The 26,216-nt window shown below is 52.5% G+C and overlaps 11 protein-coding genes across 11 annotated transcripts; 5 read left to right on the top strand and 6 right to left on the bottom strand.

The window, feature by feature from the left end:
• Positions 1 to 14: 14 nt before the first annotated feature.
• BD324DRAFT_376200 (hypothetical protein) lies at positions 15 to 2,010 on the bottom strand. Its single transcript, XM_022012622.1, has 7 exons — positions 1,720 to 2,010; positions 1,540 to 1,627; positions 1,404 to 1,493; positions 1,264 to 1,348; positions 1,096 to 1,202; positions 846 to 1,037; positions 15 to 795 (listed from the first exon to the last, which is right to left on the bottom strand). Exons 1-7 carry the CDS (start codon positions 1,851 to 1,853, stop codon positions 133 to 135), a joined length of 1,359 nt encoding a protein of 452 aa, XP_021872601.1. The 5' UTR covers positions 1,854 to 2,010; the 3' UTR covers positions 15 to 132.
• A 235-nt stretch (positions 2,011 to 2,245) lies between these two features.
• BD324DRAFT_650025 (hypothetical protein) lies at positions 2,246 to 3,490 on the top strand (the record flags this gene model as incomplete). The annotated part of the gene is made up of 2 exons (XM_022018078.1): positions 2,246 to 2,824; positions 2,882 to 3,490. 2 exons carry the CDS (start codon positions 2,246 to 2,248, stop codon positions 3,488 to 3,490), a joined length of 1,188 nt encoding a protein of 395 aa, XP_021872600.1.
• A 79-nt stretch (positions 3,491 to 3,569) lies between these two features.
• BD324DRAFT_376444 (hypothetical protein) lies at positions 3,570 to 5,694 on the bottom strand. Its single transcript, XM_022012623.1, has 6 exons — positions 5,550 to 5,694; positions 5,228 to 5,479; positions 5,089 to 5,179; positions 4,925 to 5,034; positions 4,153 to 4,872; positions 3,570 to 4,111 (listed from the first exon to the last, which is right to left on the bottom strand). The coding sequence occupies exons 1-6, from the start codon at positions 5,619 to 5,621 to the stop codon at positions 3,650 to 3,652; spliced, it is 1,707 nt and encodes a 568-aa protein (XP_021872599.1). The 5' UTR covers positions 5,622 to 5,694; the 3' UTR covers positions 3,570 to 3,649.
• Positions 5,695 to 5,792: 98 nt separating this feature from the next.
• On the top strand, positions 5,793 to 9,284 carry BD324DRAFT_376125 (P-loop containing nucleoside triphosphate hydrolase protein). Its single transcript, XM_022012621.1, has 7 exons — positions 5,793 to 6,157; positions 6,207 to 6,314; positions 6,355 to 7,317; positions 7,365 to 7,928; positions 7,981 to 8,103; positions 8,191 to 8,999; positions 9,053 to 9,284. The coding sequence occupies exons 1-7, from the start codon at positions 5,846 to 5,848 to the stop codon at positions 9,162 to 9,164; spliced, it is 2,991 nt and encodes a 996-aa protein (XP_021872598.1). The 5' UTR covers positions 5,793 to 5,845; the 3' UTR covers positions 9,165 to 9,284.
• Positions 9,111 to 10,799, bottom strand: BD324DRAFT_608070 (hypothetical protein; the record flags this gene model as incomplete). The annotated part of the gene is made up of 1 exon (XM_022014100.1): positions 9,111 to 10,799. One exon carries the CDS (start codon positions 10,797 to 10,799, stop codon positions 9,111 to 9,113), a length of 1,689 nt encoding a protein of 562 aa, XP_021872597.1.
• A 1,389-nt stretch (positions 10,800 to 12,188) lies between these two features.
• Positions 12,189 to 12,855, bottom strand: BD324DRAFT_375974 (hypothetical protein). Its single transcript, XM_022012620.1, has one exon. It carries the CDS (start codon positions 12,706 to 12,708, stop codon positions 12,328 to 12,330), a length of 381 nt encoding a protein of 126 aa, XP_021872596.1. The 5' UTR covers positions 12,709 to 12,855; the 3' UTR covers positions 12,189 to 12,327.
• A 661-nt stretch (positions 12,856 to 13,516) lies between these two features.
• BD324DRAFT_621908 (hypothetical protein) lies at positions 13,517 to 16,564 on the top strand. The gene is made up of 12 exons (XM_022015420.1): positions 13,517 to 13,763; positions 13,823 to 14,133; positions 14,188 to 14,281; positions 14,329 to 14,463; positions 14,521 to 14,737; positions 14,795 to 14,888; positions 14,932 to 15,085; positions 15,137 to 15,536; positions 15,586 to 15,700; positions 15,752 to 15,908; positions 15,962 to 16,123; positions 16,165 to 16,564. The coding sequence occupies exons 1-12, from the start codon at positions 13,626 to 13,628 to the stop codon at positions 16,447 to 16,449; spliced, it is 2,262 nt and encodes a 753-aa protein (XP_021872595.1). The 5' UTR covers positions 13,517 to 13,625; the 3' UTR covers positions 16,450 to 16,564.
• A 23-nt stretch (positions 16,565 to 16,587) lies between these two features.
• Positions 16,588 to 17,904, top strand: BD324DRAFT_621902 (Triosephosphate isomerase). Its single transcript, XM_022015419.1, has 7 exons — positions 16,588 to 16,766; positions 16,822 to 16,907; positions 16,961 to 17,214; positions 17,278 to 17,390; positions 17,444 to 17,460; positions 17,517 to 17,687; positions 17,746 to 17,904. Exons 1-7 carry the CDS (start codon positions 16,738 to 16,740, stop codon positions 17,829 to 17,831), a joined length of 756 nt encoding a protein of 251 aa, XP_021872594.1. The 5' UTR covers positions 16,588 to 16,737; the 3' UTR covers positions 17,832 to 17,904.
• BD324DRAFT_621900 (ribosomal protein L22/L17) lies at positions 17,905 to 18,917 on the bottom strand (the record flags this gene model as incomplete). The annotated part of the gene is made up of 5 exons (XM_022015418.1): positions 18,829 to 18,917; positions 18,701 to 18,776; positions 18,476 to 18,653; positions 18,210 to 18,420; positions 17,905 to 18,150 (listed from the first exon to the last, which is right to left on the bottom strand). Exons 1-5 carry the CDS (start codon positions 18,857 to 18,859, stop codon positions 17,906 to 17,908), a joined length of 741 nt encoding a protein of 246 aa, XP_021872593.1. The 5' UTR covers positions 18,860 to 18,917.
• A 64-nt stretch (positions 18,918 to 18,981) lies between these two features.
• BD324DRAFT_621897 (SAC3/GANP/Nin1/mts3/eIF-3 p25 family-domain-containing protein) lies at positions 18,982 to 23,765 on the top strand. The gene is made up of 13 exons (XM_022015417.1): positions 18,982 to 19,246; positions 19,295 to 19,468; positions 19,525 to 19,647; positions 19,689 to 19,971; positions 20,024 to 20,674; positions 20,721 to 21,919; positions 21,963 to 22,351; positions 22,400 to 22,529; positions 22,581 to 22,731; positions 22,780 to 22,857; positions 22,906 to 23,068; positions 23,117 to 23,226; positions 23,281 to 23,765. Exons 1-13 carry the CDS (start codon positions 19,121 to 19,123, stop codon positions 23,727 to 23,729), a joined length of 4,026 nt encoding a protein of 1,341 aa, XP_021872592.1. The 5' UTR covers positions 18,982 to 19,120; the 3' UTR covers positions 23,730 to 23,765.
• Positions 23,766 to 26,081, bottom strand: BD324DRAFT_599616 (hypothetical protein). Its single transcript, XM_022013905.1, has 8 exons — positions 25,219 to 26,081; positions 25,072 to 25,172; positions 24,681 to 25,017; positions 24,478 to 24,633; positions 24,296 to 24,423; positions 24,085 to 24,242; positions 23,906 to 24,035; positions 23,766 to 23,849 (listed from the first exon to the last, which is right to left on the bottom strand). Exons 1-8 carry the CDS (start codon positions 26,022 to 26,024, stop codon positions 23,824 to 23,826), a joined length of 1,842 nt encoding a protein of 613 aa, XP_021872591.1. The 5' UTR covers positions 26,025 to 26,081; the 3' UTR covers positions 23,766 to 23,823.
• Positions 26,082 to 26,216: the final 135 nt, after the last annotated feature.

Below are 26,216 nucleotides of genomic sequence, written 5' to 3'. Positions count from 1 at the left end.
GCAATTATGCTGTAGGGGGGCTCATCCAATTGGAGTCCTTAGCCCTGGTGCTCCTGGCACGAAGATATCCTTGGACTCCCAGACTCGCGTGCATACAGTGATACAAGACAACTGAAACGATACACACCTTCTCTAATCCCATTCATCATCGCTACCTTCCTCTGAATCAGATTCTCCCAGATCGCCCTGTCGCTTCGCCAGGGCAGCCGCCAAACTAGATGCCAAATCAGGTTGATCATCGCCTCCACCTGCGGCAGCGACTGCAGCTCCTCCTGCCACGGCTCCGACGGCTGCTCCGCCGGCCGCGCCAGCCAACGGCGATACCTTCTGTTCTGACGGATCCACTTTACGTAGATTATGGACCCCTTGGCCTTGGATGGACGCGAGCAAGGCGGATCTAGCATTGCCACCAGCACCTGCTGGGGGCCCAGATGGAGGTGGAGGGGGAGGCGGTGGAGCACCACCTCGTCCACCGGGGGGTGGTGGTGGAGGAGGAGGAGGAGCACCCCTTGAACCGCCAGGAGGTGGAGGTGGAGGAGGTGGTGCGGCTGGGGACCGGCCAGGAGGTGCTGGAGGTGGTGGAGGCGGCGGAGGGATGGATGCACCACCTCGAGGTGGAGCTGGAGGTGGAGGAGGTGGAGGGATGATAGCCGCGGTTGAGGCTGGTCGACCGGGAGGTGGAGGCGGCGGAGGTGGAATCGCGACGGAAGAGGGTCGAGCAGATCGTGAACTCGGAGGTGGAGGGGCAGGCTTCCGACGGGACGTAGGTGGTGGAGGGGGTTTCCTAGCTGCGGCCTAGATCGAGAGTCAGTTCGGGTCCTGTATCAGAGGAAGGCCCGTCTCACATTCTCGATCCCGCCTTGTTGTTCAACATACTCCCTGATGAACTTTTCATTCTTCTTGATATCCTTTGCGGAAACGCCCTTGGCAGCGAGCTGCTCTAGTAGAGTCTGCCAGCTTGGATCAACACCAGAGGAAGAGAAGCCTTTCTCTGAATCGTAGCCCATATGCGCAACGTGTTTGAAACTGCCTGCGGACTGTGGTCGGGGCAGAGGGTCAGTCAACACAGTCATCCATATTGGCACTGTGACTCACCGGTCCGGAAATGAGGGATTTGTCGATCTTACCCTTCTCCTTCTTGCTCTTCTTGGTCGGCGTAGACTCTTTCTCCTTCTTTTCCTTCTTGTCCTCTTTGACTTTAGCTACGGCGAGGGATGGTGTGAGCTGGGCTGTTGCTCTCACGTTCAAGTCTGGCCGACTCACTGGCATACTTGGACCTGTGAGCTACCTTCTTGTAAAAGTCATTGGCCTCTGCCTCAGAAGCGAAGACGAATGCTATTGAACCAGTCTACAGAATGTCAGCAAGTGCTCGCAGGAACTTGCCTTCGGACAGAGGTGCTCACGTCGCCTTGCCAAGAGTGGAAGAAAGGTTTCTCCTGATTGTACTCGATTTCATTCGGCAGCTCATGCTCCCATAGTACACCTTGATAAGACTGAGAAAAGTGTCAGTTATAGCACGAATCTCTCCAAACAGCTCACTGATAGGTCGACCAGTCTGAACCAGAGACCACCTTTAGCCTTGTCTGCGCAGAATACCAAGGCACCGGTGACGCCAGCGTACGACCATCTAAGGTGAGACGCATCAGTCATGCATGTCATCCGCAAAGGTAGGAGGGGTTCCTCAGCGTCTCAACCTGGCACCTCATAGCGTCTACTCACGTTGATGTCCCTTCCTTTGCCTGGTAGATTCGAGCGACCGCAGCTGTGATGATCTTATTTGTCGAGCTTGACGTCGGTATGGCCTTTTTGATCTTCGCCTTGTCCTCCGCGGACAAGAGAGTTGGCTTGCCCATGGTGTCGACCAATTGATAAGAAGGGAGTTCGCTTGCTCTGTCTCTCTCGGGAGGCGCTGTCGAGAGTGGATGCAACAGAAGTGACAAAGTTGATGAAGCTTGAGAGATGTAATTCGAGGGACAGACCAAAACGTCGAGTGCTTCGTTTAAATGACGCAATGCCCGAAGTCAGTGTGGCAGTGTGGCGAAAATCAATGGTTGAGCTGTTGAGGACGACTTGTCAGAGCAACAGAGTATAGAAAGGATCCTGGCATAGACAGGGGGGACGATTCACAGGGGCCAAAGGAGCAGAGGTCAGTCTGCTGGTCAAAAGTTGTTTGTCGCTATCCATCAATGACTTTTGTACTTTGGCGCTCGTATCCTCAGCGGCATCCTCGACAAGTGAGATAGCGATGAGCCTCACCCCTCCGCTCTACTGCGCGTTGTGCTCTGCACGATGTCTCGTCCCCCGCATCGAACTACCGCTCCCAGCACCTAGACCTGGGGGCCTAAGTCTAAACACCGACACTGTAGGCTCTCAACCGCCCTCCCCTGGGATGAAGCACGATCCCTCGACATGGGAGAAAAGGTGGTTCGTTCTACAAGTCTCCAACGGTTTGATCCAACCTCCGCTAGCTTCTCAGATCCATAGCGAGCCCACCTCCCCTCTCGGTTCCGGACCGTCAACGGATTCTACTGTCTCCAGAATGAACCAACGCTGTGTTCCCATCCACGCTTACTGCCTGACATGCGTTCTGGGAACTGTCCGACGATCCATGTACAATAATGGCTTCTCGCACGAAGAGAACATGATCCTCGCTTGGAGTATACCCAAGTGGACCGGACATGGAGATTGGACGTATCCATCAGATTTGGAGCCTTCAAGAAGCCCAACAGGGTCGTTCTCCAGGTTGAGGTCCGCCTACTGGAGCGGGACGGAGTCTCAGAGACGCAGATGGGATCCAGAGATTGAGGGGTCTCACTTGCTCCCGGTATGTCCGATAGGGAGAAGCAACTTTTGTTCTTGCTCATGTAGTGTGTTTTTACAGGAGGACATGGTATCTCCAGAAGAGGTGGGTACACCGAAATCGATACTACCCGACCGAAATGCCTCTCGGCTTCCCCAAGCATCCCTTCTTCTCGCTATACCAGAACACATCCTCCGAAATATCGCCCTAGAGCTCGTGAATGTTCCGCACGATGAGAACGAGACCATCAAACGAAACACAGCCTCACGTCTCCTTCCCATGAATGACATCACGGATCTCTTGTCCTTCACTCGAACATGTGCGGATTGTCGGTACCTCACGCTTCCTGCTTGGCTGTGGATCAGAATCCTGTCCGACGCCGTAGCGCGGTTCAAATTGAGTCTACTCAGTCGATGGCGTGCCAATCCAACAGGAGTAGGGAGTACGATGCAGCTTGCCATCTCGCTAGACGAGGCTTTCACCGCTCCGGTCGAGGAAGCAGTCTCTCATTTGGCATGGGATCTAGACGACGTCGCCGGCTGGGACGACGACAAACACCGTCGAACCCCAATCACGGCCAGAGATCTCTTCTTCTGGTGGTCTTATAGTGATAGCTGGAAATCTCGACGGCGCATATGGTATACCGTCGTTCACGCCTGTGCCACGGCTAGGGATGCGGATTGGTGGTGAGCAGACATGGACACCCAAGAGCAGTTGAGGCAAAAAGGAGACAGCGAGCCGGCGAGCTGAACTTTTTCCTTCTGACGATAGAGCGAGGTTTTGATATTGAACTTTGGCACAAATCGTAGCGTGGACGACCCAGTGCATGTATGCTCTACCTCTTGGGACCTATGGCTCAGGTATCGCCTGGGTATTGGGAGTTGGCCACCCAGGCAGATCCCGAATGATAAAGACGACCATCTCGCACCGTTCTTCGGCCAATGTCAATTTCCTCACGACATCGTCGAGCTCCTTCAACTCTTCCTGGTCCTTCTGCATCAGCACATCCCTTCCGCCTCTGTGCATAGCAGTAGCGGCAGCTTCCCTGATTACTGCTGCTTCTCGCCGTGCATACTCGCTCGCTCGCCGTTGAAGGATATTGCCCAACGTTTTGTAAACGTTTGCCAGCATGGCATTGTATGCTCTCGGCAGATCCATACCCCATCGATGGTGTTCTGACGTGGCTGTCAAGTTCGCCCGTTTCGCGTTGAGGGATTTGGGTATTTCGGACGTTTCGATGAGTGACATCTTTTGAAGCTCGGCAAGAGCTATCCGCGCCTCTTTGAGCGGTATCATAGCGCAATCACGGATCTGGCAGATATCAGTGCCAGTCAGCTTGGTAGATGACTCACAGTCTGTTCACTAATGTGATGAGCCTTGGCAACTGTCGCCAGTACCCTCGCCGGCCTAGGACCCAGTCTCTCTCGCACCAGATCCATCATGAGATTCGCCCTTAGTCTGACGCAGATGCCCTGCAATTCTACAGTGTACATTTCGTCTGCGCCTTCCGCTCGGACCAAGAATCTTGTTCCCGATGACGGCTGCAAATCCTCTCCAGAAATGACCATGAGATATTGTCGCACATAATCCAGGATGGACTTTGATGATCCCTGACTCTGTAAGGTGATTCCAGCAAAGATGTATTTGTGTACTTTTGCTGGAATTTTGTCCAAAATCTGATTCACATTGACCGGTGTATAGCTTCGACTCGCTTTGAGCTCCGAATGTCGATCCAGAGTCGCCTCCAAGACACCTCGTACAACCTCTGCGGCTCCACGATTCCACCGATCCTCCGTCGCCTTCACGATGAGCTCATCTCTCATGAGGACACCGTATCGATCGTAGTTGACTTCAAGTAGGACGTCTGACCGGAGACTATAGTCAAATTCCTCGGCCGCTCGGCTCTTCTTCTTCTTTCCAGGTTTCTCCTTTGAGATGAGCACCCTTTCCATCTCTCGCAACTTGGACCGCTCGACGTTGATCTCCCACTGACATTGATTCGTCATGTTCTCGACATCGATAGGTCTGAGAAGGCCAGATTCGCCGGCTGCTTTCTTCTCCTCGCGTTTCATCTACCGACATGCGTCAGCCGGGTATGATGCGAGCCGGTCAAAGAAGGCTCACAGCAAATCTACGTTCTATCTGATCCGACATCGAGACCTGAAAGATCGGCGAGGTGGGATGAATAAAGCTCTGTCTGACCAGATTGATTGTCGCTTCCGTCACTTGATGAGCTCCTTAGAAAAAGGCGTCATCATTGAAATCCACTACGACAAGGATGCACTCACGACTTGGCGAGTCTTGACCTCCACAAGCATGAACGATATCCGGTAGGGACATTTTGCCAAAAAGCAAAATCTGTTTGACAACCTCGAGAGCCTCGGAGATGGTCAACAGCAATGTTTCAAAATTGGAGGGATGACTCACCTCTTGACCTAACCTCTCGTACGTATACATCAATATCCGTCCCCATCTCAACCTCAGAAGGCATATCTCCACGTTGAACTCGTAAACCTCATCTCGCGGAGGTTTCAAGCTGGATCCTCCGTTTGTGAGGACCAGGTTATGCTGACAGAGGATCACCAGCGAGGTCAATACGGCCTCAGCTCTCAATCCAGATAGGGCGATGAGCGTGGTAGATGTCAGACGTCCACGGTTCAAGAGTGTCGAGGCGACTCGCTGTGAAGGAAGGACCAAAAAAATGTCAGAGCGTGATCTAGCTGAAGCCACCATGAAGGCCAAAACTCACACAAACTTCCTCTCCGAAAGATTGACGGATGATATGCTGACACAACCTCACTACCTCCTTCCCAGCTGCCATATCGGCATGAATCCCGTCTCCAGCCTATGCTACTCTATGCTACTCTATGCTACTCTTCGCTGTTCAAGTCAGTTGAATGTAACTTTTGGCTGGGTTGGAAATTTCTGCTTACGTCAGGAAGTTTCATTTGGTTCCGCGAAGTCAACATCCGAGCTCGCGGCTGACTTTCTTCTTGAACAACTGTTGTTGAACATTACTCGAGTGACACAAACAACCCATTCATCATGGGCCCAGTACCAGCTACGCCAGCGCAGTCAAAGAGTAGAAAGGCTCCGGCAACAGCTTCAAAGACAGCTGGGACAGTCACCAGAACGACAAGGAAACGAGCAGGGACCAAGAACGAGGATGAGAACGACGTAGAGGATCCACGTCCAACCCTTCACACCAAACCTTCCATCAGCCTATTCGCCAAAGGTCTCAGAGAAGCCTCAGACAAGATGCTACACCGAGACAAGGAATCGAAACACATTTTTGCTGGGAATAGGAGCAGAGCGACGTCGTCTGGGTCAGACAACCATTACTCGGAGAGTCTAAAGGTGGGTTGAGTGATATTCCGGAAGGATCACCACTCATTGCTGGCTCCAGGCATTCTTGAGGATAAGACCACCTCCAGAATCATCAAGCACTCACTCACCTGTTATGCCATACTTGGAAGCCGAGAACGAGACTCAGGTCATCATGCGACCGCCGATGGTGAGCTTACAAACCTGGGACACCTGTTGATATCTCCTAGGATCCCTCTCGTCCTCATGCCTCAAAATCACCCAACATCTATTCGTTCGACAAAGTGTTCCCTCCGGCCTCTCTTCAAGACGAATTCTTCTCCTACACCACCCTTCCACTGGTCAAAAAGCTTCTGCACGGCGAAAATGGGCTCATGTTTGCCTATGGGGTGTCCAACAGCGGCAAGTCATATACTATTGCCGGCACAGAAGGCACCGAAGGCAAAGACAGGGGTCTCCTGCCCCGCAGCATCGACGTCATATTCAACTCTATCGGAAGTAACCAATCTTCTCTTCCTCTGCGCTGCGTCGGTGTCGCCGATGTGGAGATGGCAGCGGAGGAGCATGCGTTCGCACGTGCTTTCGACCAACTACGAGGGGAGACAGAAGCCTGCACTCCACAAACAATCACCATCGACAAGAACTATGGTTATGCAGTCTTCGTCTCATACGCCGAAGTCTATAACGAGAAGATTTTCGATCTCTTGGACGCTGTCCTTCCCAATTCATCCTCCCAGCTCACGAGCACAAAGAGCTCCTCGAGTAACGCCAGATCATCCTCAGCTTGGGCACTCTCCTCCTCTCTCAGTCTAGCCGCCTTGGCCAACGGAGGTGGAGGCGTTCTCAAACGACGAGCTCTAGCTCTCAAGAACGACCCTGATGGCAATGGAAAGTACGTCGCTGGTCTGAACGAGGTCCGCGTGCGAACACGAGATGAAGCTCTCTCCATCTTCCGAGCTGGCCAACGAGCTCGACAGGTCTTTGGAACGTTGGCGAATCGCGAATCTAGTCGAAGTCATGGCATCTTCTCCATCAAGATTGTGCGCATTCACAACGGCGCACCAAAGGATATTGATGGAGTGCAAGTATCCAAGCTGTCGATTGTGGATCTCGCGGGCTCGGAGCGGACAAGGAATACAGGCACCACGGGAGATCGATTGAAAGAGGCAGGCAATATCAACAAATCTTTGATGGTGAGGGCCACTTGGCCTCGTGACGTGCATGGCTGATCGTTGTCCAGGTTCTCGGCCAATGTCTTGAGGTTCTTCGCTCAAATCAGCAAAAGATGTCTCTTGCGACAGGCTCGAATCAGAAGAAGAAGCTGGCGGTGGTGCCTTTCCGTCACTCAAAGCTCACTGAAATCTTTCAGAATTCGTTTGTCGGAGATGGCAGCGCGGTCATGATTGTCAACGTCAACCCATACGATACGGGCTATGACGAGAATGCTCACGTCATGAGGTTCTCGGCGGTTGCGCAAGAGGTGCAAACGATCCCCACCTCGAAATCTCACCACGGCTTCTCTGGCGGGACTCTTCGACGGCAAATCAGCACTCAGTTCAGTGCTCTCAAACAGGCCGTCAGTGGAGGCGGTCAAGGCAAGATCAAGGTCATGGTGCCCGTCGTGCCAAAGATCAGTGCGCCAACTTCTGCATCGAGCTCGATGACTTCACTGCCTGAGCCTGAGATTGAAATGGTCGAGGAAGAGCTGGAGATCGTGGAGGAGGATGCAGATGAAGCCTCTGATGAAGAGGGGGATATCCTTGTGGATTACCTCTTCGACCAGATAAGGGAGCTCAAGACGATGGTGGGTCTTCTTGGCTGAGACGGTCGTCTGAATGCGCTGATCCCTTGGTCAGCTTTACGAATCCGAGATGCGAAACGCCTCGATCGAGGCTGAGGTCAGAGAAGAGCTCTCGGAAGAGATGCAGAAGACGATCGACGCGGTGCAAAAGCAATCCGAGCGGAGACTGCACGAGCAGGTGGGTAGTAAATACCCATTTCATTACTATCGATACAACCCGATAGGGTCCTTGGAGACAAGTGCTAACGATACAAAACAAAAACAGGTGCTGGCCAGCGAGAGGAAGATGGATATGAAAATCGACATCGTGTCGAGGTCAATGTCGAAACCTGCTCAACCAAGATACGTCAGGACTAAAGTGTCACCATCAAAGGACACGACATACCTTCGAGCCACGCCCGAGATCGATGCCGATTCGAGCTTTGAATCGCAAACCATCAACACGACTTTTGAGTCGGCAGTGGAAGGATCTCTGTTCACGGATGAGGACGCGGATGAAGAGGTATTGGAGGGCGATGGTGTGGACGACCCTTTTGTCGTCAGAAAAACTGGAAAGAGCGAAATCGAAAGTGAATCGGATGACGAAGAGGATATCGATGAATCCGAGAGTGAAGATCATGCTGAAGCTGGTGATGGTCAAGACGATGATGACGAATTGACCGAGGAAGAGAGTGAGGGTGAGGACTCGGATGGAGAAGCAGAGGAAGAGGATGACGAAGAGGAAGAGGAAGACGTGTCCGAGTCCGAGGAAGAGACTGAATCCGACTATTCAGCTTTCGAGTCAAATGTGAGCTCGAGTGTCTCACCTTCGCCTGTTCGCCGTTCGAGCATCAAACCACGCCATACTTCCACCACTACTCCTTCTCGACCTCGGAATTCAATGAAGACTCCAGCTCGCCTCAAGACACCTGTTCATGTGCCCTCTCCCAAGTCGGTTCCAGAGTCCACAGCTTCGGGAACGATGAAAATCCAAAAGACGCCCTTGGGTGAAAATCTGGAACAAGATAAAGTGGCAGTAGCATCGGATGATGATGACGAAATCGCGGATGTGACTGCCACAGTGAAGAGGAAAAGGTAATGTTCGAGGGTGTTTTGGAATGCTTTGTTGACAATCCTCGTGACGATAGGAGAACATTGGGAAAGAAGGTCCTGTTGGAAGATGACATTCAGGTAGATTCCCACAAATTAGGCGGAGGAGCAGACATAAGGAGGTTGGGGAGTCGGGCCGCCCTGTATTAACCAGGAGAGTAGCTCATCGTTCGCTGGGCAATCCCAATCGATGTATTGATCGAACATGTCGTCCTCGGTGATGGGTTCCGCGACCGCAGGCTGCGCGATCTGTGCGGGTCCAGGCTCTGATTGGTTATCCGCAGTGAGTGGCACGACCGCAGGCTGCGCGGTCAGTGCATGTTCAAGGAAGGCCTGGTCGGCCGGGTTGAGGGGTTCCAACAGAGGGACCCAAGGCTGCTGGTATGTATTCACAAACGCGGCCGGATGTTCCTCTGGAACTTGAGGAATCTGTTGGTGTTGGAAGACTTGGGGCTGTACCGGGAGTGGAGGACCTTGGAGGACGTCGAGAAGGAATGGCGCATCATGAGCTGTGATTTGCTGCACCGCGGGAAGGACTTGAGAAGGTGGAAGGAGGACCGAACAGTCGAAGGCCGCTGGGGCAGAAAGAGGGTACTGAGGATATGAGAATGGCGGAGTGTAAGGATTGGGCAGGTGATGAGGTCGGAGGGCGGGTGGAGTCCGCGATGAGGAAGGGCCAGGAGGAAAGGCGGGAGATGACAGGGAGGGCCGAGCAGGGTAAGGAGCCGTCCGGGCGCGATGAGATGCCGCCCGAACGGGGCCAATGTTGACCGGGCCCTGGGGGAGAGGCTGCGCTGGAAGCGGCGCATGAGCCAAAGAGACGGGATGGGCAGGTGGAAGAGGTGCTGGAGGTGGCAGAGGGATGACGAGAGGGGCTGGAGGTGCTGGAGGTGCGGGGGCTGGGGCTGGGGCAGCGGGAGGGACGTGTCGAGCCACTGGGTGTGGCCCAACGTTCAATCCGGCTTCAGCCGCTTCCTGCACCAGCCGGGGAGTCACCGCTCCTCCTTCTACCGCGTCCACGATCTTCGCGGTCAAATCTGAGGCTCTGGGCCAATATAAAAAGTGGGCGTAAAGGCGCGAGTGATCGCCGCGTCTTCCATGCAGTCGATCTTCAATGACCTCTCGCACCCAATCGAAGTCGTCGACCATTGGAATGTCGTCCGACGCGTCGCGTGACGACGACTTGGAGGCATACCCAGAGTCGCCAATTCCCGGCCACTTCATCTCCCTAAACTCGGCAATCTTCTCCCCGAGTCTCTTCCACCATTTTTTCTCCACCTCTGGCACTGCGGCGTAGGTATTCGCCGCTACACCGCTGCTCACAGGCATTGAAGGCCGTGAGCTTTGGTAAAAGCGGTTCCAGAGGGTGAAGGCTATCAGTGTTGCATCAGCATGGTTGTGTGAAAATACGGTATATAAAGAGAACATACCATTAGGAGCCCGCTTGGGAGGCGTGCCATCCTTCTGCGTCTTTGTGCTCCAAACTGCTTGGAGCAGGTACAGCCCGGCGATACCTTCGATCTCACCGTGCCACCGTCGTCCACCCTGGTGGATGGAGAGTAGGTCGGTGGGGGCAAAGGACCCGGTTCGCGCTCTCCTGTAGGATCGGCGGACCATTGGGGGTGATGGCAAAGGTGTCGTCGGGCAAAAAAAAAGTGATGCGAGTATAAATTCGCGAACCCTTTGATGGGATCTGAAGTTGTTGAAAGGATGGAGAGAGTTGTGAGTTGCGAGAAGATCCAACTGGAATGAGCGAACATTATATATCTTTGAATGCTGGTCCATTTTTTCCCCTTCTCACGCCATACCAGACCAGCTGAGCTTGAACAGAGACACTTTGCTATCTAGTTAGTCCAGCTGTTGGTCCCATTTCGAGTGTTTCAACTGGTATCGGACAGCCATCTCAGAACATGAGCTCTGGTGAGTGGGAGTGGGAGTGGAGCAGCGCGTCGTGCTTCTCCTTTTGCTCCGTGTCGAAGGACTTTTTTCTGCCATAGAAATGGATCACTCAACGCTGAAAAAACTGGGAATTTTTACTCTTTCAACAGCGAGAAGATAGACAGAAGAGCTAGTCAGATCACGAGACACGGACGGAGAAGACTGTTCTGTCTTACTCTTTTCATTGGTGTAGTCAGCATCGTCGGGGGGGGGGCAGTCGTGAGTATGAGGTGGTGGCGACATCTATCAGTTCTTGTTAGTGAGAGAAAGAGTGGACGGAGATATTAGAGGAGGACGACTACCGGTTAGCGGTTAGTCCGAGACAACAGGACAGGGGAACAAGGGGGAAGTGTCATGGGAGTAGGTTTAGTCACGAGAAATACCTGGAAACATGCAAGGAGCAACGGGCATGGGGATGGGAAGTGGGACAATAGTGCAAAGATAATCACAGCGAATTATACGCGACTCCGACTGTCCCATATGGGTTCGTCTAGAGAGCGAGACCCATGGCGACGAACAGGATCGAGGTCTTCTGCTTCGACAGTGAGCGGTTGCGAAAATCCAGTTTCCACACGACCTCATGGAATCTCATGTTCTGCGTGCGTTCGGGGAATTCCGAATGTCGGAGTTTGATTTTTTCGAACTCCGTTCGTTTCGGTTTCGCCGTGTAACGCTGTCCAAAAGTCAGCTGAGACACAAAAGATTGGAGCCGTTTCGGGATACTTGAGACCGACGTGGTCATGAGAGGTGATGAATGGGATTACTCACACACACAAGGAAGGAAGCTTTTCGAACGCAGCAGTTTCATTTGCGAAGAAGGGTCCGGTGACTTTGTTTGCACTCACTGCGATGAGGAAAGCTGAGGTGAGGCTGATGGTAATTCCCACGACGGGTAGAAACGAAAGAAATGTGTGAAAGCTCGAGAGCTCAAGGAGGATGGTGTAAGGCACCTGTGACCGCATCAGAAGACTGCGCGCACGAAGGTTGCAAATCTTGAGAATGACCTCACCGATAAATAAATGGCTAAACTGGCTCTGCCTGCCTTCTCTCGTTGCAGCCCAATCGTGAGTAGAATCTGGGGAGTGAAGCCAAAAATATGGTATCTGAGTCAATCAACGTCCTTCCCGTATGGGTGACCTTCTCCTGTCAGTATGATGAGTGTCAATGATAGCCAATCGTGAACCCAGACAAAAGGTCCAGTTGTTAAGATATGACTTTATGAGAAGATGAGGAATTATCTATTGCCTCACGTGGCCCAGCCCGTATGCACAGTATCTTAGCTGCCACACACATGTATGCGTAGAAGAGCATAGAGTGGAATGGACTGGCTCGGGTACCGATATGACGAATAATAATATTATGTATCTGTGGCAGGTTAGTCCCAAATGCAGTAGATCGGTTGGCGGGTGCCACACACTCCGCAAGATGCCGCAAAAACCGCGATGACGGCCCAACAGACTGAGACCATTCGATCACCGAGGGTCCGCCCGGGACCTGCGGACCGGTCCAAGGGCACACTCTGTCCCCACGAGGGAGCTTGTGTATCGCCCGAAGACCATGATTCAAAGAGAAGAGCGGGCCTCGAGACAAACATGGTGCCAATGAGGCAGCAGAATCCAGCTATAACCTCTCGTCTCTCAAACGTCTCTCCGAGGACGAGATATCCTAGAAAGAGCGTGACTGTCGGTCCCAGAAGCTGGACAGTTATCGATTCACTGACTGACAGCCCACAAAAAGACGAGTAACTCGAGAACATGCTGAGACATCCAGCACATCCTCGAGCAATGAGTAATTTGCGAAACTCGGGTGGTCCAAAGAGGTGGTCCAAAGACTGGATCAGGATTTCCAGTCCCGTACAGCGCCACCAAACAGCCTACAATGGTAATGGACATTCTGGCCAGGATGAGAGTGGCGATGGATATGCTGTTGATAGTGAGGAAATACTTGACCGTCAGATTCATACAGCTGAAAAAGAATTGTGAGATGGCGACAAAAACCAGGCCCAGGTTCTCGACGCGAAAATGGTGTATCGTCTGCGGGAGGATCGGCTCTAGGAAAGCAGCTCCGTCCATGGAGGTGGTGTATTTTCGACCCCTTGCGTGGTAGGATACCGTGTGGCACTGCGAGACGAATTGGGACGTCTGATCGGATGCCTTGATTGTCGTGCGAGTCTCCACGCTCTTAAGCGTGAGACCTCCAATGCCACGAGCATGATGCGCTCGAGCTATCTCGTTAGACTCTCAAGCTTTCCGTCCAGATCTCAGTCTATGAGCTACTCTGCATGGTCTTCAGCTGGGAACCATCGATGTCCGGATTTCGGTCTTGAAATTATCGATCGTTTGGGGTAGATGAAGAACTCTGGAAAGGGAGTCACGACGGCAAGCCTAAGTATGGTCCAGCGTAAGCAGCAGTCGAGATGAATGGGATGAGCAATTGGCTGAACACATCCAGTTGTACACGACTGAGGTGAATGGGATATCCCAGCATAGCTCGATGACTTTGTGAAGGACGGTTCGACGCACAGACTTCCTCCGATATCGGAGTATTACGTCAGCAGTCACTCACTCCTGATAAAGTCGCGCGCTGCTTCACGTTGATCATGTTGACGACCTCGTCCACATGACTTGGACCTCTCGGCACATGTTGTAGGCACATGTTGACAGCTGAGAGGCCATGGAGGTAGATCAGAGAAGAGATGATGTTGAAGAGGTGTCCGCGGTCGCGGTGGAGTCCGAAGAGTATGAGCCGAAAGGTCCGAAACCTATCAAGAAGCTCTCCATCGATGTGATCAACTCGATCGCAGCGGCAGAAGTGAGCCCCAGCAGCGTCATTTTGTGGCTAGCTTTATGAAAGGGCTGAGACTTTGACAGATCATACACCGACCTTCCAACGCTATCAAAGAGCTCATCGAGAACTCGCTTGACGCCGGGTCGACCTCAATCAAAATCAGCATCAAAGAAGGTGGACTCAAATTGATCCAGATTACCGACAACGGACACGGTATCAACAAGTCAGACCTGCCACTACTATGTACACGATATGCAACCTCCAAACTTGCCAAGTTCTCTGACCTGCAGAGTTTGACAACCTATGGATTTCGAGGGGAGGCCCTGGCGAGTATAAGCTATTGCAGTCATGTCGAAGTCATCACAAAGACGAAAGAGGATGGGTGCGGATGGAAGTGAGTAGAGGAACCTGAAGAAGGCACAGAGAATCATGCTGAAAGGGATGGCAGAGCCTTATACGCCGATGGCGAGTTGGTCGCTTCCAAAACTGAATCATCGCCGGAGCCGAAACCCGCAGCTGCAAACGATGGAACTGTAATCAGTGTGAGCTACGATGCTCTTCACAGGTCTGTGACTTATGATTTATTCAGGCGGAAGACCTGTTCTACAATATGCCATTGCGAAAGAGGGCTTTCAAATCAGCCTCGGACGAGTACAATAGGATCCTTGATGTCATACAAAAATACGCCGTCCACAATCCTCATGTCGCTTGGTCCTGCAAAAAGGTACGCACTCCTATGCCCGCCACTAGCATGCATGTAGCTCATGAAGTCATCCTTCAGGCTCAGTCCTCCCTTCCGGACATCTCAACATCCGCAGCCTCATCATCACGAGCCAACATTTCTCTCCTCTACACCGCTGCGCTCGCTGCTGATCTGCTCGAAGTCCCGGAAACGGTCCTCCAACCCGCAGATAAGCTCTGCGCCACAGTCAGAGGCTGGATCAGCAATGCCAATACCAATTGGACTCGCCGAGGCGGATGGCTATTCTTCATCAACAGTGAGCTGCACCGCTTGTCACATCGGCACCTGGACCTGAGTTGACGCCGAAATGCAGATCGCTTAGTAGACTCTACGAAGCTCAAGAAGGCGCTCGAGTCGCTCTACACGGCCTTTTTGGCCAAGGGCTCTTCCCCATGGATCTATTTGAGGTGGGTCCTAGCGCGAGAATGATCAACTCAATTGGCATGTCAGTCTCGAAATCGATCCCGCCAAGGTCGACGTCAATGTTCATCCTACAAAGTCAGATGTGCACTTTTTGAGTGAAGATGAGATCATTGAGGGTATCGTGGGAGCCGTACAGCAGGCGCTATCCGGCGCCAACACGTCGCGAACATTCTCCGTTCAGGTGAGGCATTTAACCGGCAAACTCGGAGGCTTGCGTTGAGACCTACTTCAGTCACTCTTGCCTGGTGCCGCCGACCCCGCGATTGGGAGAGAGTCGGATCTCTCCAGTCGATCCCAATTAGCACGTAGAGCCGCGCCAAATTACAAAATTCGGATGGATCCTACCAACCGGACGCTTGATTCCATGCTCGCCCCCTTGGACCCCTCGCAAATTGCTCCGTTTTCGGTGTCTCAACCCCTAGACGCGGATCGCCCTTCGAAGCGGCGCGGAATCGACGTAGAAGACGGTCTCGAGCTAGATGAGGAAGACGGCATCGGCCAATCAGAGCAAAGGGAATCTCTGTGGGATACGCCCATCGAGCAGTCGCAAAGTAGCAGCATACCAGAGAGTTCTTGCGACTTTACCAGCATTAAAGAGCTCCGCAAGGCTTGCAGAAGATCAGCCAACGCTGGTGAGCTTACACGTCAATCGAAACTCGTCTCGTGTCTCATAAAGTGCAGAGCTTTCAGAGATCCTAGCCAAACATTCGTTTGTCGGAGTGGCCGATCGCTCGCTGTGCCTGTCCCTGATTCAATACGCTACCAAGCTGTATCTGGTCAATCACGCGGCATTGAGGTGAGACAATGAGACATGTGAAACTGGGTGAGCTGACATGACGGCGGCAAGTGACGAGCACTTTTATCAACTTGGTCTGCGGCAGTTCGGAGCCATCAACAAGCTCAAGTTAGAGCCTCCACCATTGTTGAAAGACTTGTTAGAGGTTGCCATAGAGCAGGAGCGAGGTATCGAAGAGCACGGCCTCAACAAGGAGCACGTGGTCAATGTGAGCTTCATTGCTCGTTGATCAACGAATATCAAAGCTCACGCACGTTGCAGGTCCTCGATGCCCTTCTCCTTCGGAAGCGCGACATGCTGGATGAGTATTTCTCCTTGACGATCTCCGACAATGGTCTGGTTGAAGCTCTACCCATGCTGCTCAAAAGCTACACACCAAACCTGGACCGGTTGCCTCATTTCTTGCTTTGCTTGGGTACACGTGTAAGCTATGGAGAAATCGGAGGAAGCTTACGACACAACAGGTTGACTGGGCGGACGAGAAAGCATGTTTCGAGACTTTTCTTCGAGAACTGGCGTTTTTCTACTCTCCTCGACCTCTGGCGGACTCGGCCAGCTCGAACGTGGACTCGCAATCGGATGATACATCAGAAACGCCAGACGAGGTGTCTCGACAGCTCTGGCAACTCGAACATGTTCTCTTTCCCAGCTATAGACGCGACACTTCTTGGCCGAGAAACTTGTTGAGCAAGGACGTCACTCAGATTGCCAACTTGCCCGACTTGTTCCGCATTTTTGAGCGATGCTGAGGGTATCCAGTCATGCTCTCCCGAACACATACATAGCATGTCTTCCGTATTGTTGTTGTTGTTGTTGTACGCATATGCATAAGCCCGACGCAGCGCGGTTCCGCCGTCTTCCTCCGCCATGGATAGAGATGATTTTTGGTTGGGGTTGACCCGAGGATTGCCGAAAAGATGACATGAACGGACTGGGGCAATAATAGAGAGGAGGATTCACTCAGTGCTCTGCTCTCTTGTCAACATCATCCATCTCATTCATTTCGACACAGATCAGCCTGAACAACCACTGCAATCATGGCATCTCAAAGAAAATTCTTCGTGGGGTGAGCTGCAGTGGTCGTTGGCCTGCACTGCAAGACGACTCATCGCTACTCCTAGGGGCAACTTCAAGATGAACGGTAGCATGAAGTTGATCAAGGAGATTGTCGACCAGATCAACGCTGCCAATTTGGACGGCAGTACAGGTGGGCGATGAGCTCCTCAACTGACGTTCCCCGGAGTTGACGGTCTCCTCTAGAGGTCATCGTCGCTCCTCCTGCTTTGTACCTACTTCAAGTCCAGGAAATGCTCAAAAAGCCAGTGGAAGTGTCTGCCCAAAACTGCTTCACAGAGGTTTCCGGAGCCTTTACTGGAGAGATCTCGCCCAATCAATTGAAAGATGCCAATGTTCACTGGGTCATTCTGGGACACTCTGAACGAAGATCTTTGTTCGGAGATACAGACAAGTTGGTCGCGGACAAGGTCGCTGCGGCACTCAAGGCGGACCTCAAGGTGGGCCACGAAAAGGATCTTCTACTTCGCGCCATGAATACGGCTGATATATCGCATTGGCAGATCATCGCTTGTATCGGCGAGACGCTCGAGGAGAGGGAAAAGGGAGTCACTATGCAAGTTGTGGAGAGACAACTCGATGCTATCGCTGGTGAGGTCAAGGAGGCCGACTGGAAGTGAGCCCAAACTTGAGATGATGAGCGAGACTCAACGCTGACGTGATCACAAGGGATATTGTTATCGCCTGTGCGTAGGCAATGATCTCAACAGAGGAGTGACTGTGAGCTGACATGTACGTTCAGACGAACCCGTCTGGGCTATTGGAACTGGCAAGGTCGCGACTGTTGAGCAGGCACAAGAAGTCCACAAGGACATTCGACAGTGGTTGAGCAAGCGCGTCTCGTCTGCCGTCGCTGAGAGCACTCGAATCATCTACGGAGGAAGTGTCAACGCCAAGAACTGCGGAGAATTAGGTGAGCAAGGAAGATCCAGTGAGGAAGTTTCGAAAGCTGACAAAGGGGATGACCGCAGCTGGACCCCCCGATATCGATGGCTTCCTGGTCGGTGGAGCGTCGCTCAAGCCAGAGTTCCTGGATATTTGCAAAGTGCAACACTAGATATGTTGGACACCTCTCGCGTACCAAAAAGAAAACGTCCGTGTTGACCGGTCTGAGAATGCATAGACGATACACTACCATGCCCAATTGCCAGTGATCTTCCGTCTGAGAGGCGTGTCTTCCCTGACAATAGCTGCGCCCCTGGCATACCTATCGATATCCTTCTGGAACTTGATTTCCTCCTTTTGACGCGGTGTCATGCCCTCTGTCAAGGTGAACCGTAGACGAGAGAATGGTCTGATTTTGATACCATATCTACCTCTTCCCTTAATATCAATCTTCTTTGGTCCGAACTTGGCTTTCTGCACCCATGCCTCGGCTTTAAAAAACGGATGGAATCAGAGAGGGTAACTAGGACGAGATGTACGCCAGACTCACAAACTTGCAGTAAGGACCTCTTCAGTCCCCTTTCATGAATCGCAATGTCTTTCCCTGCTTCAAGCTCCTTCTTGATCCATCTAGCTGCTTTTTTCGATGAATGCTGCATCTGGATGATGGCTTCATCAACCGGCAGTCCAGCAATCTGGTTCGCTAAATTATTCAACTTGAGAGGTGAAATCTGGTGAATGCTGGGATCCTTGTTGGTATACTAAAGGGAGGTATGAGCTTGTTGGGGGCCTTCTCAGACGAGAGGATCAGCTCACCGATCTATACTCTAATCTCCTGGTAGGCTTTGTCTGCAGGACTGTCTTCTGCTCCTTTACCACAACGTCAAACGGATTCGTCTCCAACGGGTCTTTTCCACTCTTGTCTCGACGACTCGAGGTTGGCTTCTCCTTCAGTCCCACCAACGCTGAAAACCAACTTCCAAAACTCGCATGACTGCACCGTATCAGCCTTTTGATCTAGTTAGAATGGATGGGACTCACCGTCGTTGTATCTGATTCGGTAACGGGGTTGATCGAAAAGTCAGGCGGGACGGTCCGGCAACGGCTGATTGAGCGACTAGAGACACATGAGCTCGACTCATGATGATCAACGAGACGTAGAAACTTACCGATCGCTGCTCCTCGTAGTGTTCTTGACATCCTAGCCGTATCTTGTTCTCCAGACCAATGTAGTCTATCTATCACACAGTGACCAAGGTCAACTCGAGGCAATTTCCGATCACCCTACATAAAATGTATGTCAATGCCACGTCAGGTCACTACCACGTGGTTGTCGTCACACGCCATCATAAAGTCAACGACCTCTCATTAGCCTCCCATCTGAACCTCGTCGCCATCAGCGATCCGGCAATACCTTGAGCTGGGGGAGCTGATGGCGTAGTTGTTCCCGCCTCGTCCGTGATGCCGCCACCGTCCGCCTTTGAAGGCGGTATCGAGGTCGGGGAGGATGACTTCAAAAAGGCCGATAGATTGGCAGCTCGTGCCGCTCGATTCAGCAACAAGCTACCCGGAAACAGGTTCAAAGAGGTCAGCTTACGGGCCCTCCAGTCCTCATCCAGCTGACCTTCTGTAAAGCTGGAAGAGTCTCGGACGAAAGAGCGGAAAGCATTTGAAGCTCAAGGCTTGATCAAAGTCGGCAAGACTGAACTTGGAGATGCCGTGGATATGAAGGGTACTTGCGAGCAGATGTGCTCAGACTACGAACGAGAGTTTAGGGAGTACACTCGAGAGATCCATCCGTTTGAAGCTGTAAGTACGATTGAAGGAGTCTGCTTTGCTCGTCGTTGCTCAAGACTGTTGCCCAGGCACCGAACAAGCGGATGGACCCTGCCAAAGCTGTCGCTGCCTACTCGAGATCAGATGCTGGCGCAGGACATGGAGAGTCTGCCATCCTCCCATCGGATCTGCGCACGCCGCAAACGCTAGTAGTAAGCCGCTACTCCCCGTTGCACGTGGCTCACACGATCAGCGCACCCTGGATTACCTCTTCGCCAAGGTCATGTCGACCCAGTCGCCCGAATTGATCGGCGCGCCGACCGCTCGGAAAGCGCTTGGATACACTGCTGGATTCATCAGAGACAGGACTCGCGCGATCCGGAAAGAGTTTGCTATGCAGAGCAGCTGGGGTCACGAAGAGGCTATTGCGAGTTTCGAGCGCATTGCCAGATGGCATATCTTGTGTTTGAGGGAATTGCAGGAGGAAACAGGGATGAACAGTGATATGCACATCGACTCTGCAGAACTCGGCAGATGTGAGTGTGAACGACGGCGCGCATGATGTCGAGTCTCACTGATGACTTGCAGGCTTCACATCCTTGCGTCAGCACTACAACGATCGAAGGGAAGAGCTAGGCACCGACTTGCCGTGCTCTAACGAGCCCGAGTTTCAGGCCTACATGCTCATTTTCAACCTCGCCGACAAATCCGTCGCTATCCCTACATCTGAACTCCCTTCTGTCATCCTCGACCATCCATTGGTCAAAATAGCTTGGGAGATCCGTCGAACCGCACAGCGCAATTTCGACACACAAAAGGAGGGCTCGAAATCCAACGCGGAATACGGAGCCAATATGATTAACCTCTTCGTTCGCCTGCTGCAACAACCTAAATTCCCCTACCTCCTCAGCTGTCTTGTCGAGGTTCGACTGAGAGAAATGCGCAGAAGTGCTTTGCGAGCTCTGACCCGGACATATCCTAGGCTAAGGTCAGATCCTTTACGATACAACGATCAGGGTGAAGTCGTCGAGAGGCGAATGGTTTTGATACAGACATTGGACAAGATTCTAGGATGCGAGGAGCAGGAAGATGAAGAAACGGCGTACGATGACATTGAACCCGTGTCGAGATCATCGGATGAAGAGGCGGTCAACGTGGTCACAAAGTTTGAGCTCGACGTCTTCCCAGATGTCAAGCAGGCTATCGGAGCTTTGATTAATCTAGGTTCTACGTTCAATGGTGAGCTGACTTTCCTTCTCTTGCGATGAGCTGACAGCTTGGTTAGATAACCGAGATGCCCCGTTCACACGCCGCTGGAAGTTGATCACATCTAAACGAGAGGGAATTGCTTTCGTCGATGTAGTTAATGGAAAAGCTGGCATCCACATCGACGGCACCTCTGCGCCTGCCCCTCAACCAGCGAGACGACCTACATTACCGATGTCCACACCACTCAACGCTGCTGCGCCCGCCTTTCCTCCCAAAGCCGCTGTGGCCGAAACGATCAAGGCCGCCCCTCCTTCGGCTTTCTCTTTCAATCCGACACCAGCAGCACCTGTCGCCCAGTCATCCATAAAACGGCCTAAAGAAGACGTTGCGGTGCCAACGAATGCGTCCTCGCCTTTCTCATTCTTCTCCAAAGCTGCAAATACCTCGACGATCGAAGGAAAATCCCCTCGTCCAGCTGCACCGGCTCAGACCGCGCCGGCTTTTTCGTTCAGCACGCCAGCCCCAACTCCGCCCACCCTGAGGACACAGCCGCCTCAGGCTGGAACAACCCTGATGACGACTGAGCCTAGTCAACTTCTAATTCCACCACCAGCTGCCAGTACCTCCACCCTGGCGCCCCAACCATCGAGCCGTGGATCCTTCTCCATACAGATAACAGAGCCATCTTCATCGAGCGCGCCTTCTAGCACTCCATCCGCCAAAGCCCTTGGAAAGAGGCCAGCGCTTCCTTCACCGCCACTCTCAAGGTCGCTGTCTCGAGCCTCCGAGGCTGATCGGCGGAAGAGTAGACAAGCGCTGCCCGCCCTTCGCGACGCCATGCTGCAGGAGCTAATGCAGTCCACGTTATCCGACATGACTATTGATCTGCTCAAAATGGTGAAGCAGGAGCAAGCTGCCCGTCAATACCATCAAGCAGCTGATAAACGGCACAACGCGATACAGACATGGTCGCAATGGGTTTACGACAGCTTGAAACAGCAGAGGATCGATCGCATTTTGGCAAAGGCCGTACTCAACGAGCTCAAATGGCGGTACTTGGCCCGAAAGTATCTCGCTATCTGGCGAGATTGGGCGCGGGAGAGAAGAAGGGCTCAGGCTGCCTTGCGCAAGGAGAGGGCGAGAGTCCTCACTACCTTTCAAAGCATGGGACTGGGGAGTGCAGACACGTTGTTGGCGGAACATTCAGTCGACTCGGCGGAAGGTGGAATGCCCGAGGACCGTGACGAATTTCTTGTCGACGTGGCTCTTCGCGAGGTCAGTGAGACCTCTGCAGAATGCTGCATACTGATCTTCACAGGCCGCCGCGGAGCGCTCCCATCTCTATGCACCGAGCACCTTCCTTCACATCATTGCCCGACATATTGCACCACTTTTGTCCAGCTCCATCGCCGACAATCGAGGAACGCCTCTCGCCTCACCGTTATCAACTAACAGCCGTTCCGTCCCCACGATGCACCGATGGGAAACATTTTTGTCACTCGCTTCTGGTGCCGGTTCTGCTCCTCCTTCTTCGGCGTCCAAATGGCTCCGGGACAAGCTGAGCGTCAAGGGTGAGGAATTCTATGAATATTCGGATATATTGTTCGAGACGTCTGTCATCGGAAGCGAGGACGATGTCCGCGCTGGAGCCGTCGGTCTCATTGTATTCGAAGCACCGCTTCAGGGACCCGTGTCTAGTCACGAGAAGTGAGATGATCGGAGCGTTCTCCGGTCCCAGAGCTGACGATATGTCAGGAATCGGAAGGATGCACAGAACCGCCTCGAATGCTTAGCTCACGTCTGTCGCGACCAAGCAAATCGGTATGATCCAGCTCTGCTGATCATCACCTGGGAAGATGAGGATCTGGATGCTCTCTCCTCGAGGGTGAGCTATCAAAGCCCGAGTCCATCTACGGCTGAGCTCACGTATTTGCAGCTTTCGATCGCGTCACAGCTTGTACCGTTTTCTAGCAAGACTATTCTTTCACTACAAGTGGTTCATGAGGTCGACTCAAGATTGGAAATGGCGTTAGGGGCGATCTTGCCTAGCATAGACTTGAAGTGTCAAGTTCTTATCCCTCTCCAAGGTGAGCTTAGGCTCTTGATTTGTACGGCACTCGACTCATGCCCCTCAGACCTCGTTGCGGACTTGCTACCGATTTGGGCGAGATTCGCCGATACAGCTCTGCGGATATTGCAACATCAGTCAACGAGTAGGCCGAAGATCACTGTATGTAGGCTCCGCTGACCATTTGAAGCAGACTTTTCCTTCGCCGTCCGGGTGTTCGAAGAAGGACTCAGTATCGTCAATCAGGTGTCAAAGCTGGCAAGTGATAACATTGGCAAGGTGGAGATCAGCGAATCTGCGACTTTCGATCCTATCTTATTGCCGCCTTTCGATTCGGTGGCCCCGACAAGCGCGTCGTGAGGTTTTGTCCCCTAGGGCTCGAGAGGAAGCTCACTCTACTACAGCGGAGCTGCAGACGCGATCGCTTCCTATCTTTCACACGAAGACTTGAGTGGTATCTCAGAGGTCAAGCTATTACTTGGTCCGCTCAGTAGAGCCGTTGCAAATGATGCGAGTGAGTCGGTCCGTCTATGCGCTTTCACGATGTCGCGCTGAGCCTCGTATTTAGCTCTGCCAGTCATTGATATCCTGTCATCTCTTGCGTTGCTCGTATTTGGGGAAATGGCTGGTCAGACCCTGCTTCTTGAGTCATACTGGCCGGCCTCCGTGGCCCAAGAAGTGGTGAAGGGTTATTTGAGCACCACGACAAAGCAGTATGAAAAGTACCTGTCTTTGAAACTGGACGTTCTTGGCCGGATGCTCGTTTCGCCAGCCAAGAACAAGTCGACATCGATCAGGACGAGCGAGGTGCCGCTCAGCTACGAATCCAATTCTGAGAACTCTCCCATCCCTTCTGTCAAGATCGGAATCAAACGTGGTCGATTGAGCAGTAGTGAGAACCTCAAGAGTTCTCCCAATGCCAAGCAAATCAAAGCAGCGAAGAATGCCAAGTTGCTTCAGGCGATGGCAGAGGTCAACAGGACGTTGGGCGAGATGGACATGGATGCTGTCTACTAGGTTGCTGTCTTTTCATTGCATATCGAGTGTTATGGTATGAGATGCAGTCGATGCATTATGAGATGTGTATGAGCGATTGTCATGTAGGTCAGGGCTACCGGCCCGAGTCCAACAAGTGTTCTGAAACGAGCAATCAGAACAGTTGGCAGTTGAGAATGCACAAGCTCTCGACTTACCCTTTAGCGGCGCCCTGACCGCAGCTGTATCATCCACAGTGACCTCATGCAAGGTGTCCCGGAAGCTATACCGTATGCGCAGCTTCTTGCGCTCTCCGATGCATGGATCCCAGAATCCAAGCAGAGCATGCTGTGGACCAGGTCAGAACACCTCTTTCGTGAATACAATGAAAGCTCACCTTGCCCCGTCCACCCGGGATGATCAATCTGCTATCGTTGACCAGAGCCTGCACAGGTACAGTCACATCGATGATATCTTCCGCTCCTCCCGTCTCGCGACGCCCACGTTCAGTGAAAGCGCTCGCGAGACCGTAGTGAGCAGAAATAATGATGAGGCCTGGTGTCAGACAAGCATCAGTCGTGGGCTGTTACAATGTCCCGCTAGCTCACCCCTCTTTTCCTGTTCTGCGGCTAGCTTCAGAGCCGTCGGTCGCTCCATCACTTGAACAGCCTCGTGAGCCTCCATCTTCTTTTGAGCGATCATTTCAGCGTTCTCTTCTCTCAATTCCTGAACGCGTCTGGAAATTGACCGTTAGTCCGAGATGTCATGGCATGGCATTTCGGATCCTCACTCTTTTATACGCCGGCGACGGCGTGGCGAGAGATAGAAATGGTGAAGGACTGCATACCCTGCTGCAGGGACAAAGGTGAATCCAAATAGAACATATGGGTTGACGTTGGGTGCCAAGACGATCGGAATGGCTATACGTTGACCTAATCGAGCGAATCTGATGCGAATCATCAGAAAGACCGCTGGAAGGACAGAGATACGTACCGTATTCTGGCCGTGATACCGCCCGCAAACTCCGCCTGGACCATGTAGCCAACTCTGGTCGTGTTGGATACTTTCGATTCAGCATCTACAAATGCGTTGATCCCATCCGAGGACCCTCCAGCAACACCAAGCTTGACCCTGACGCCTAATATCCTGGTCGACCAATCTGCAGATATATGCGAGTCGTTCAGCCCTGCTTGCGTCTCTACGGTCCATCCCGTTCCGTCACGATTCGCCGTTGTGGCTCCTACTGACAAACCTGACCTATCAGACAAGGCCAATTGAGGCGGAAGGGAGAGACCCCAGGAGCCGAGGTTGAAAAAACCTGATTTGTAGGCTGCAACCAATGTCAAAGTCAGCAATCGGATTCAGGTGTGAATAGAACACATACTGATAAATCCTGTAGTCTGGGCGTAGATCCTCCGACCCAAACTTATCGACATTCGCGGAGGAGCAGCCAGAGTCTGCGCCACAGCATTGACAGTCACGTATCTGTGGAAACATCCTTCAGTATCAACCGGTAGGTGGATCCACTCACGTATTCTCATCCACTGTATATGTCCCCTTCATGTTCAATGCCCTTGGCGGCAACAATCCAGTGCCGACTTCGATCCATAATCTCGGCGAAAATTGGTGCTTGATCGTTCCGACAACGTTTGCTCCTCCTTGTCCATTCCGAGCGATCATTTGACCCGCACAGATGAACTGCGTCCGTTCCGATAGAGGTACCTCGAAAGAATGCTTCATGGCAATACGTCCAGGTCTTGTCCTCTGTATTCTCGAGATTGCATCATGTTTTAATCGTTCAGGATGGGGGAAAACGCTCTTTGGCAAGAATACAGCTCGAGCATCGAAGACGACCGTCATATCGCCTCTTGATTTAACCAAGGCGTCAATCTCCAACTGTCGTTTGGCGTTAGATTGCTTTTCGAAATGCTTTCTCAGCTCTGCAGGAGTCTTGACTCGATGTCCTACTTCCCACGAAGTCCTCAATCCTTCCTCTCCAAACATGTCGTAGATCATCCGTTTCGTCGGATCCGTCAAGACTTCATAAGCACGTTGAATCTCTTGAAAACGTCCATGGGCAGCTCGACGCGCCGCGTCATCTCGCTGTCTATCGGGATGAAATGTCGATGCGAGCGATCGATAACGATCACGGATCTCTGCTTCCGAAGCATTGCGAGGAAGGTTCAGGATCGCGTAGAGAGTCTCATCCGTCGAAGGACCGGCAAGAGTACTGCCATTCAGTCGAGGTGAAGAAGGTGGTGAAGGTGGACGAACCGGTCCATCAGCCGTGTCGGGGAATGCGGAGTAGTAAGAGGAGCTAGGACCCGGGTCCTGCATGCTCCCTCGTCTCCCTTGAACCTGAGAAGCCTCTGCCTGCCCAGCCCTGTCACAGAGATCAAGGTCTATGACCTAGAGATTCCATTCAGTCATAACCGTGATAACGTAATCTCGTTCGGGGTAAAGGCGGAATTATCCGGGGAGTTGAGTCCATTCGGACCTGGCAGTCGATCCTATGTCGAGATTCAACAC

Source organism: Kockovaella imperatae (genome assembly GCF_002102565.1).
Source record: "Kockovaella imperatae strain NRRL Y-17943 chromosome Unknown BD324scaffold_4, whole genome shotgun sequence".
Lineage (NCBI taxonomy): Eukaryota > Fungi > Basidiomycota > Tremellomycetes > Tremellales > Cuniculitremaceae > Kockovaella > Kockovaella imperatae.
This window is presented reverse-complemented; position numbering and strand designations above follow the sequence as displayed.

What these genes read in the sequence shown, in the direction of transcription:
- BD324DRAFT_376125 (XM_022012621.1), top strand. Translation starts at nt 5,846, where the DNA reads ATGGGCCCAGTACCAGCTACGCCAGCGCAGTCAAAGAGTAGAAAGGCT. An exon ending in ATATCAACAAATCTTTGATG is followed by an intron (nt 7,318 to 7,364) that starts GTGAGGGCCACT and finishes ATCGTTGTCCAG; the next exon opens with GTTCTCGGCCAATGTCTTGA. An exon ending in TAAGGGAGCTCAAGACGATG is followed by an intron (nt 7,929 to 7,980) that starts GTGGGTCTTCTT and finishes TCCCTTGGTCAG; the next exon opens with CTTTACGAATCCGAGATGCG.
- BD324DRAFT_621908 (XM_022015420.1), top strand. Translation starts at nt 13,626, where the DNA reads ATGGAGGTAGATCAGAGAAGAGATGATGTTGAAGAGGTGTCCGCGGTC. An exon ending in TCGCTTGGTCCTGCAAAAAG is followed by an intron (nt 14,464 to 14,520) that starts GTACGCACTCCT and finishes GTCATCCTTCAG; the next exon opens with GCTCAGTCCTCCCTTCCGGA. An exon ending in ACAAGGAGCACGTGGTCAAT is followed by an intron (nt 15,909 to 15,961) that starts GTGAGCTTCATT and finishes CGCACGTTGCAG; the next exon opens with GTCCTCGATGCCCTTCTCCT.
- BD324DRAFT_375974 (XM_022012620.1), bottom strand. Translation starts at nt 12,708, where the DNA reads ATGTTCTCGAGTTACTCGTCTTTTTGTGGGCTGTCAGTCAGTGAATCG.
- BD324DRAFT_376200 (XM_022012622.1), bottom strand. Translation starts at nt 1,853, where the DNA reads ATGGGCAAGCCAACTCTCTTGTCCGCGGAGGACAAGGCGAAGATCAAA. An exon ending in TCACAGGTCCAAGTATGCCA is followed by an intron (nt 1,203 to 1,263) that starts GTGAGTCGGCCA and finishes CCCTCGCCGTAG; the next exon opens with CTAAAGTCAAAGAGGACAAG. An exon ending in AACAAGGCGGGATCGAGAAT is followed by an intron (nt 796 to 845) that starts GTGAGACGGGCC and finishes CTCTCGATCTAG; the next exon opens with GCCGCAGCTAGGAAACCCCC.
- BD324DRAFT_621902 (XM_022015419.1), top strand. Translation starts at nt 16,738, where the DNA reads ATGGCATCTCAAAGAAAATTCTTCGTGGG. An exon ending in CAAAGAAAATTCTTCGTGGG is followed by an intron (nt 16,767 to 16,821) that starts GTGAGCTGCAGT and finishes CGCTACTCCTAG; the next exon opens with GGGCAACTTCAAGATGAACG. An exon ending in CACTCAAGGCGGACCTCAAG is followed by an intron (nt 17,215 to 17,277) that starts GTGGGCCACGAA and finishes TCGCATTGGCAG; the next exon opens with ATCATCGCTTGTATCGGCGA.
- BD324DRAFT_621897 (XM_022015417.1), top strand. Translation starts at nt 19,121, where the DNA reads ATGCCGCCACCGTCCGCCTTTGAAGGCGGTATCGAGGTCGGGGAGGAT. An exon ending in CCGGAAACAGGTTCAAAGAG is followed by an intron (nt 19,247 to 19,294) that starts GTCAGCTTACGG and finishes CCTTCTGTAAAG; the next exon opens with CTGGAAGAGTCTCGGACGAA. An exon ending in ATTGCAACATCAGTCAACGA is followed by an intron (nt 22,858 to 22,905) that starts GTAGGCCGAAGA and finishes CATTTGAAGCAG; the next exon opens with ACTTTTCCTTCGCCGTCCGG.
- BD324DRAFT_376444 (XM_022012623.1), bottom strand. Translation starts at nt 5,621, where the DNA reads ATGGCAGCTGGGAAGGAGGTAGTGAGGTTGTGTCAGCATATCATCCGT. An exon ending in CTTTCGGAGAGGAAGTTTGT is followed by an intron (nt 5,480 to 5,549) that starts GTGAGTTTTGGC and finishes CTTCCTTCACAG; the next exon opens with CGAGTCGCCTCGACACTCTT. An exon ending in AGATAGAACGTAGATTTGCT is followed by an intron (nt 4,873 to 4,924) that starts GTGAGCCTTCTT and finishes GCATGTCGGTAG; the next exon opens with ATGAAACGCGAGGAGAAGAA.
- BD324DRAFT_599616 (XM_022013905.1), bottom strand. Translation starts at nt 26,024, where the DNA reads ATGCAGGACCCGGGTCCTAGCTCCTCTTACTACTCCGCATTCCCCGAC. An exon ending in GGTATCACGGCCAGAATACG is followed by an intron (nt 24,634 to 24,680) that starts GTACGTATCTCT and finishes GATTCGCATCAG; the next exon opens with ATTCGCTCGATTAGGTCAAC. An exon ending in GGTCAGGGCGCCGCTAAAGG is followed by an intron (nt 23,850 to 23,905) that starts GTAAGTCGAGAG and finishes TGCTCGTTTCAG; the next exon opens with AACACTTGTTGGACTCGGGC.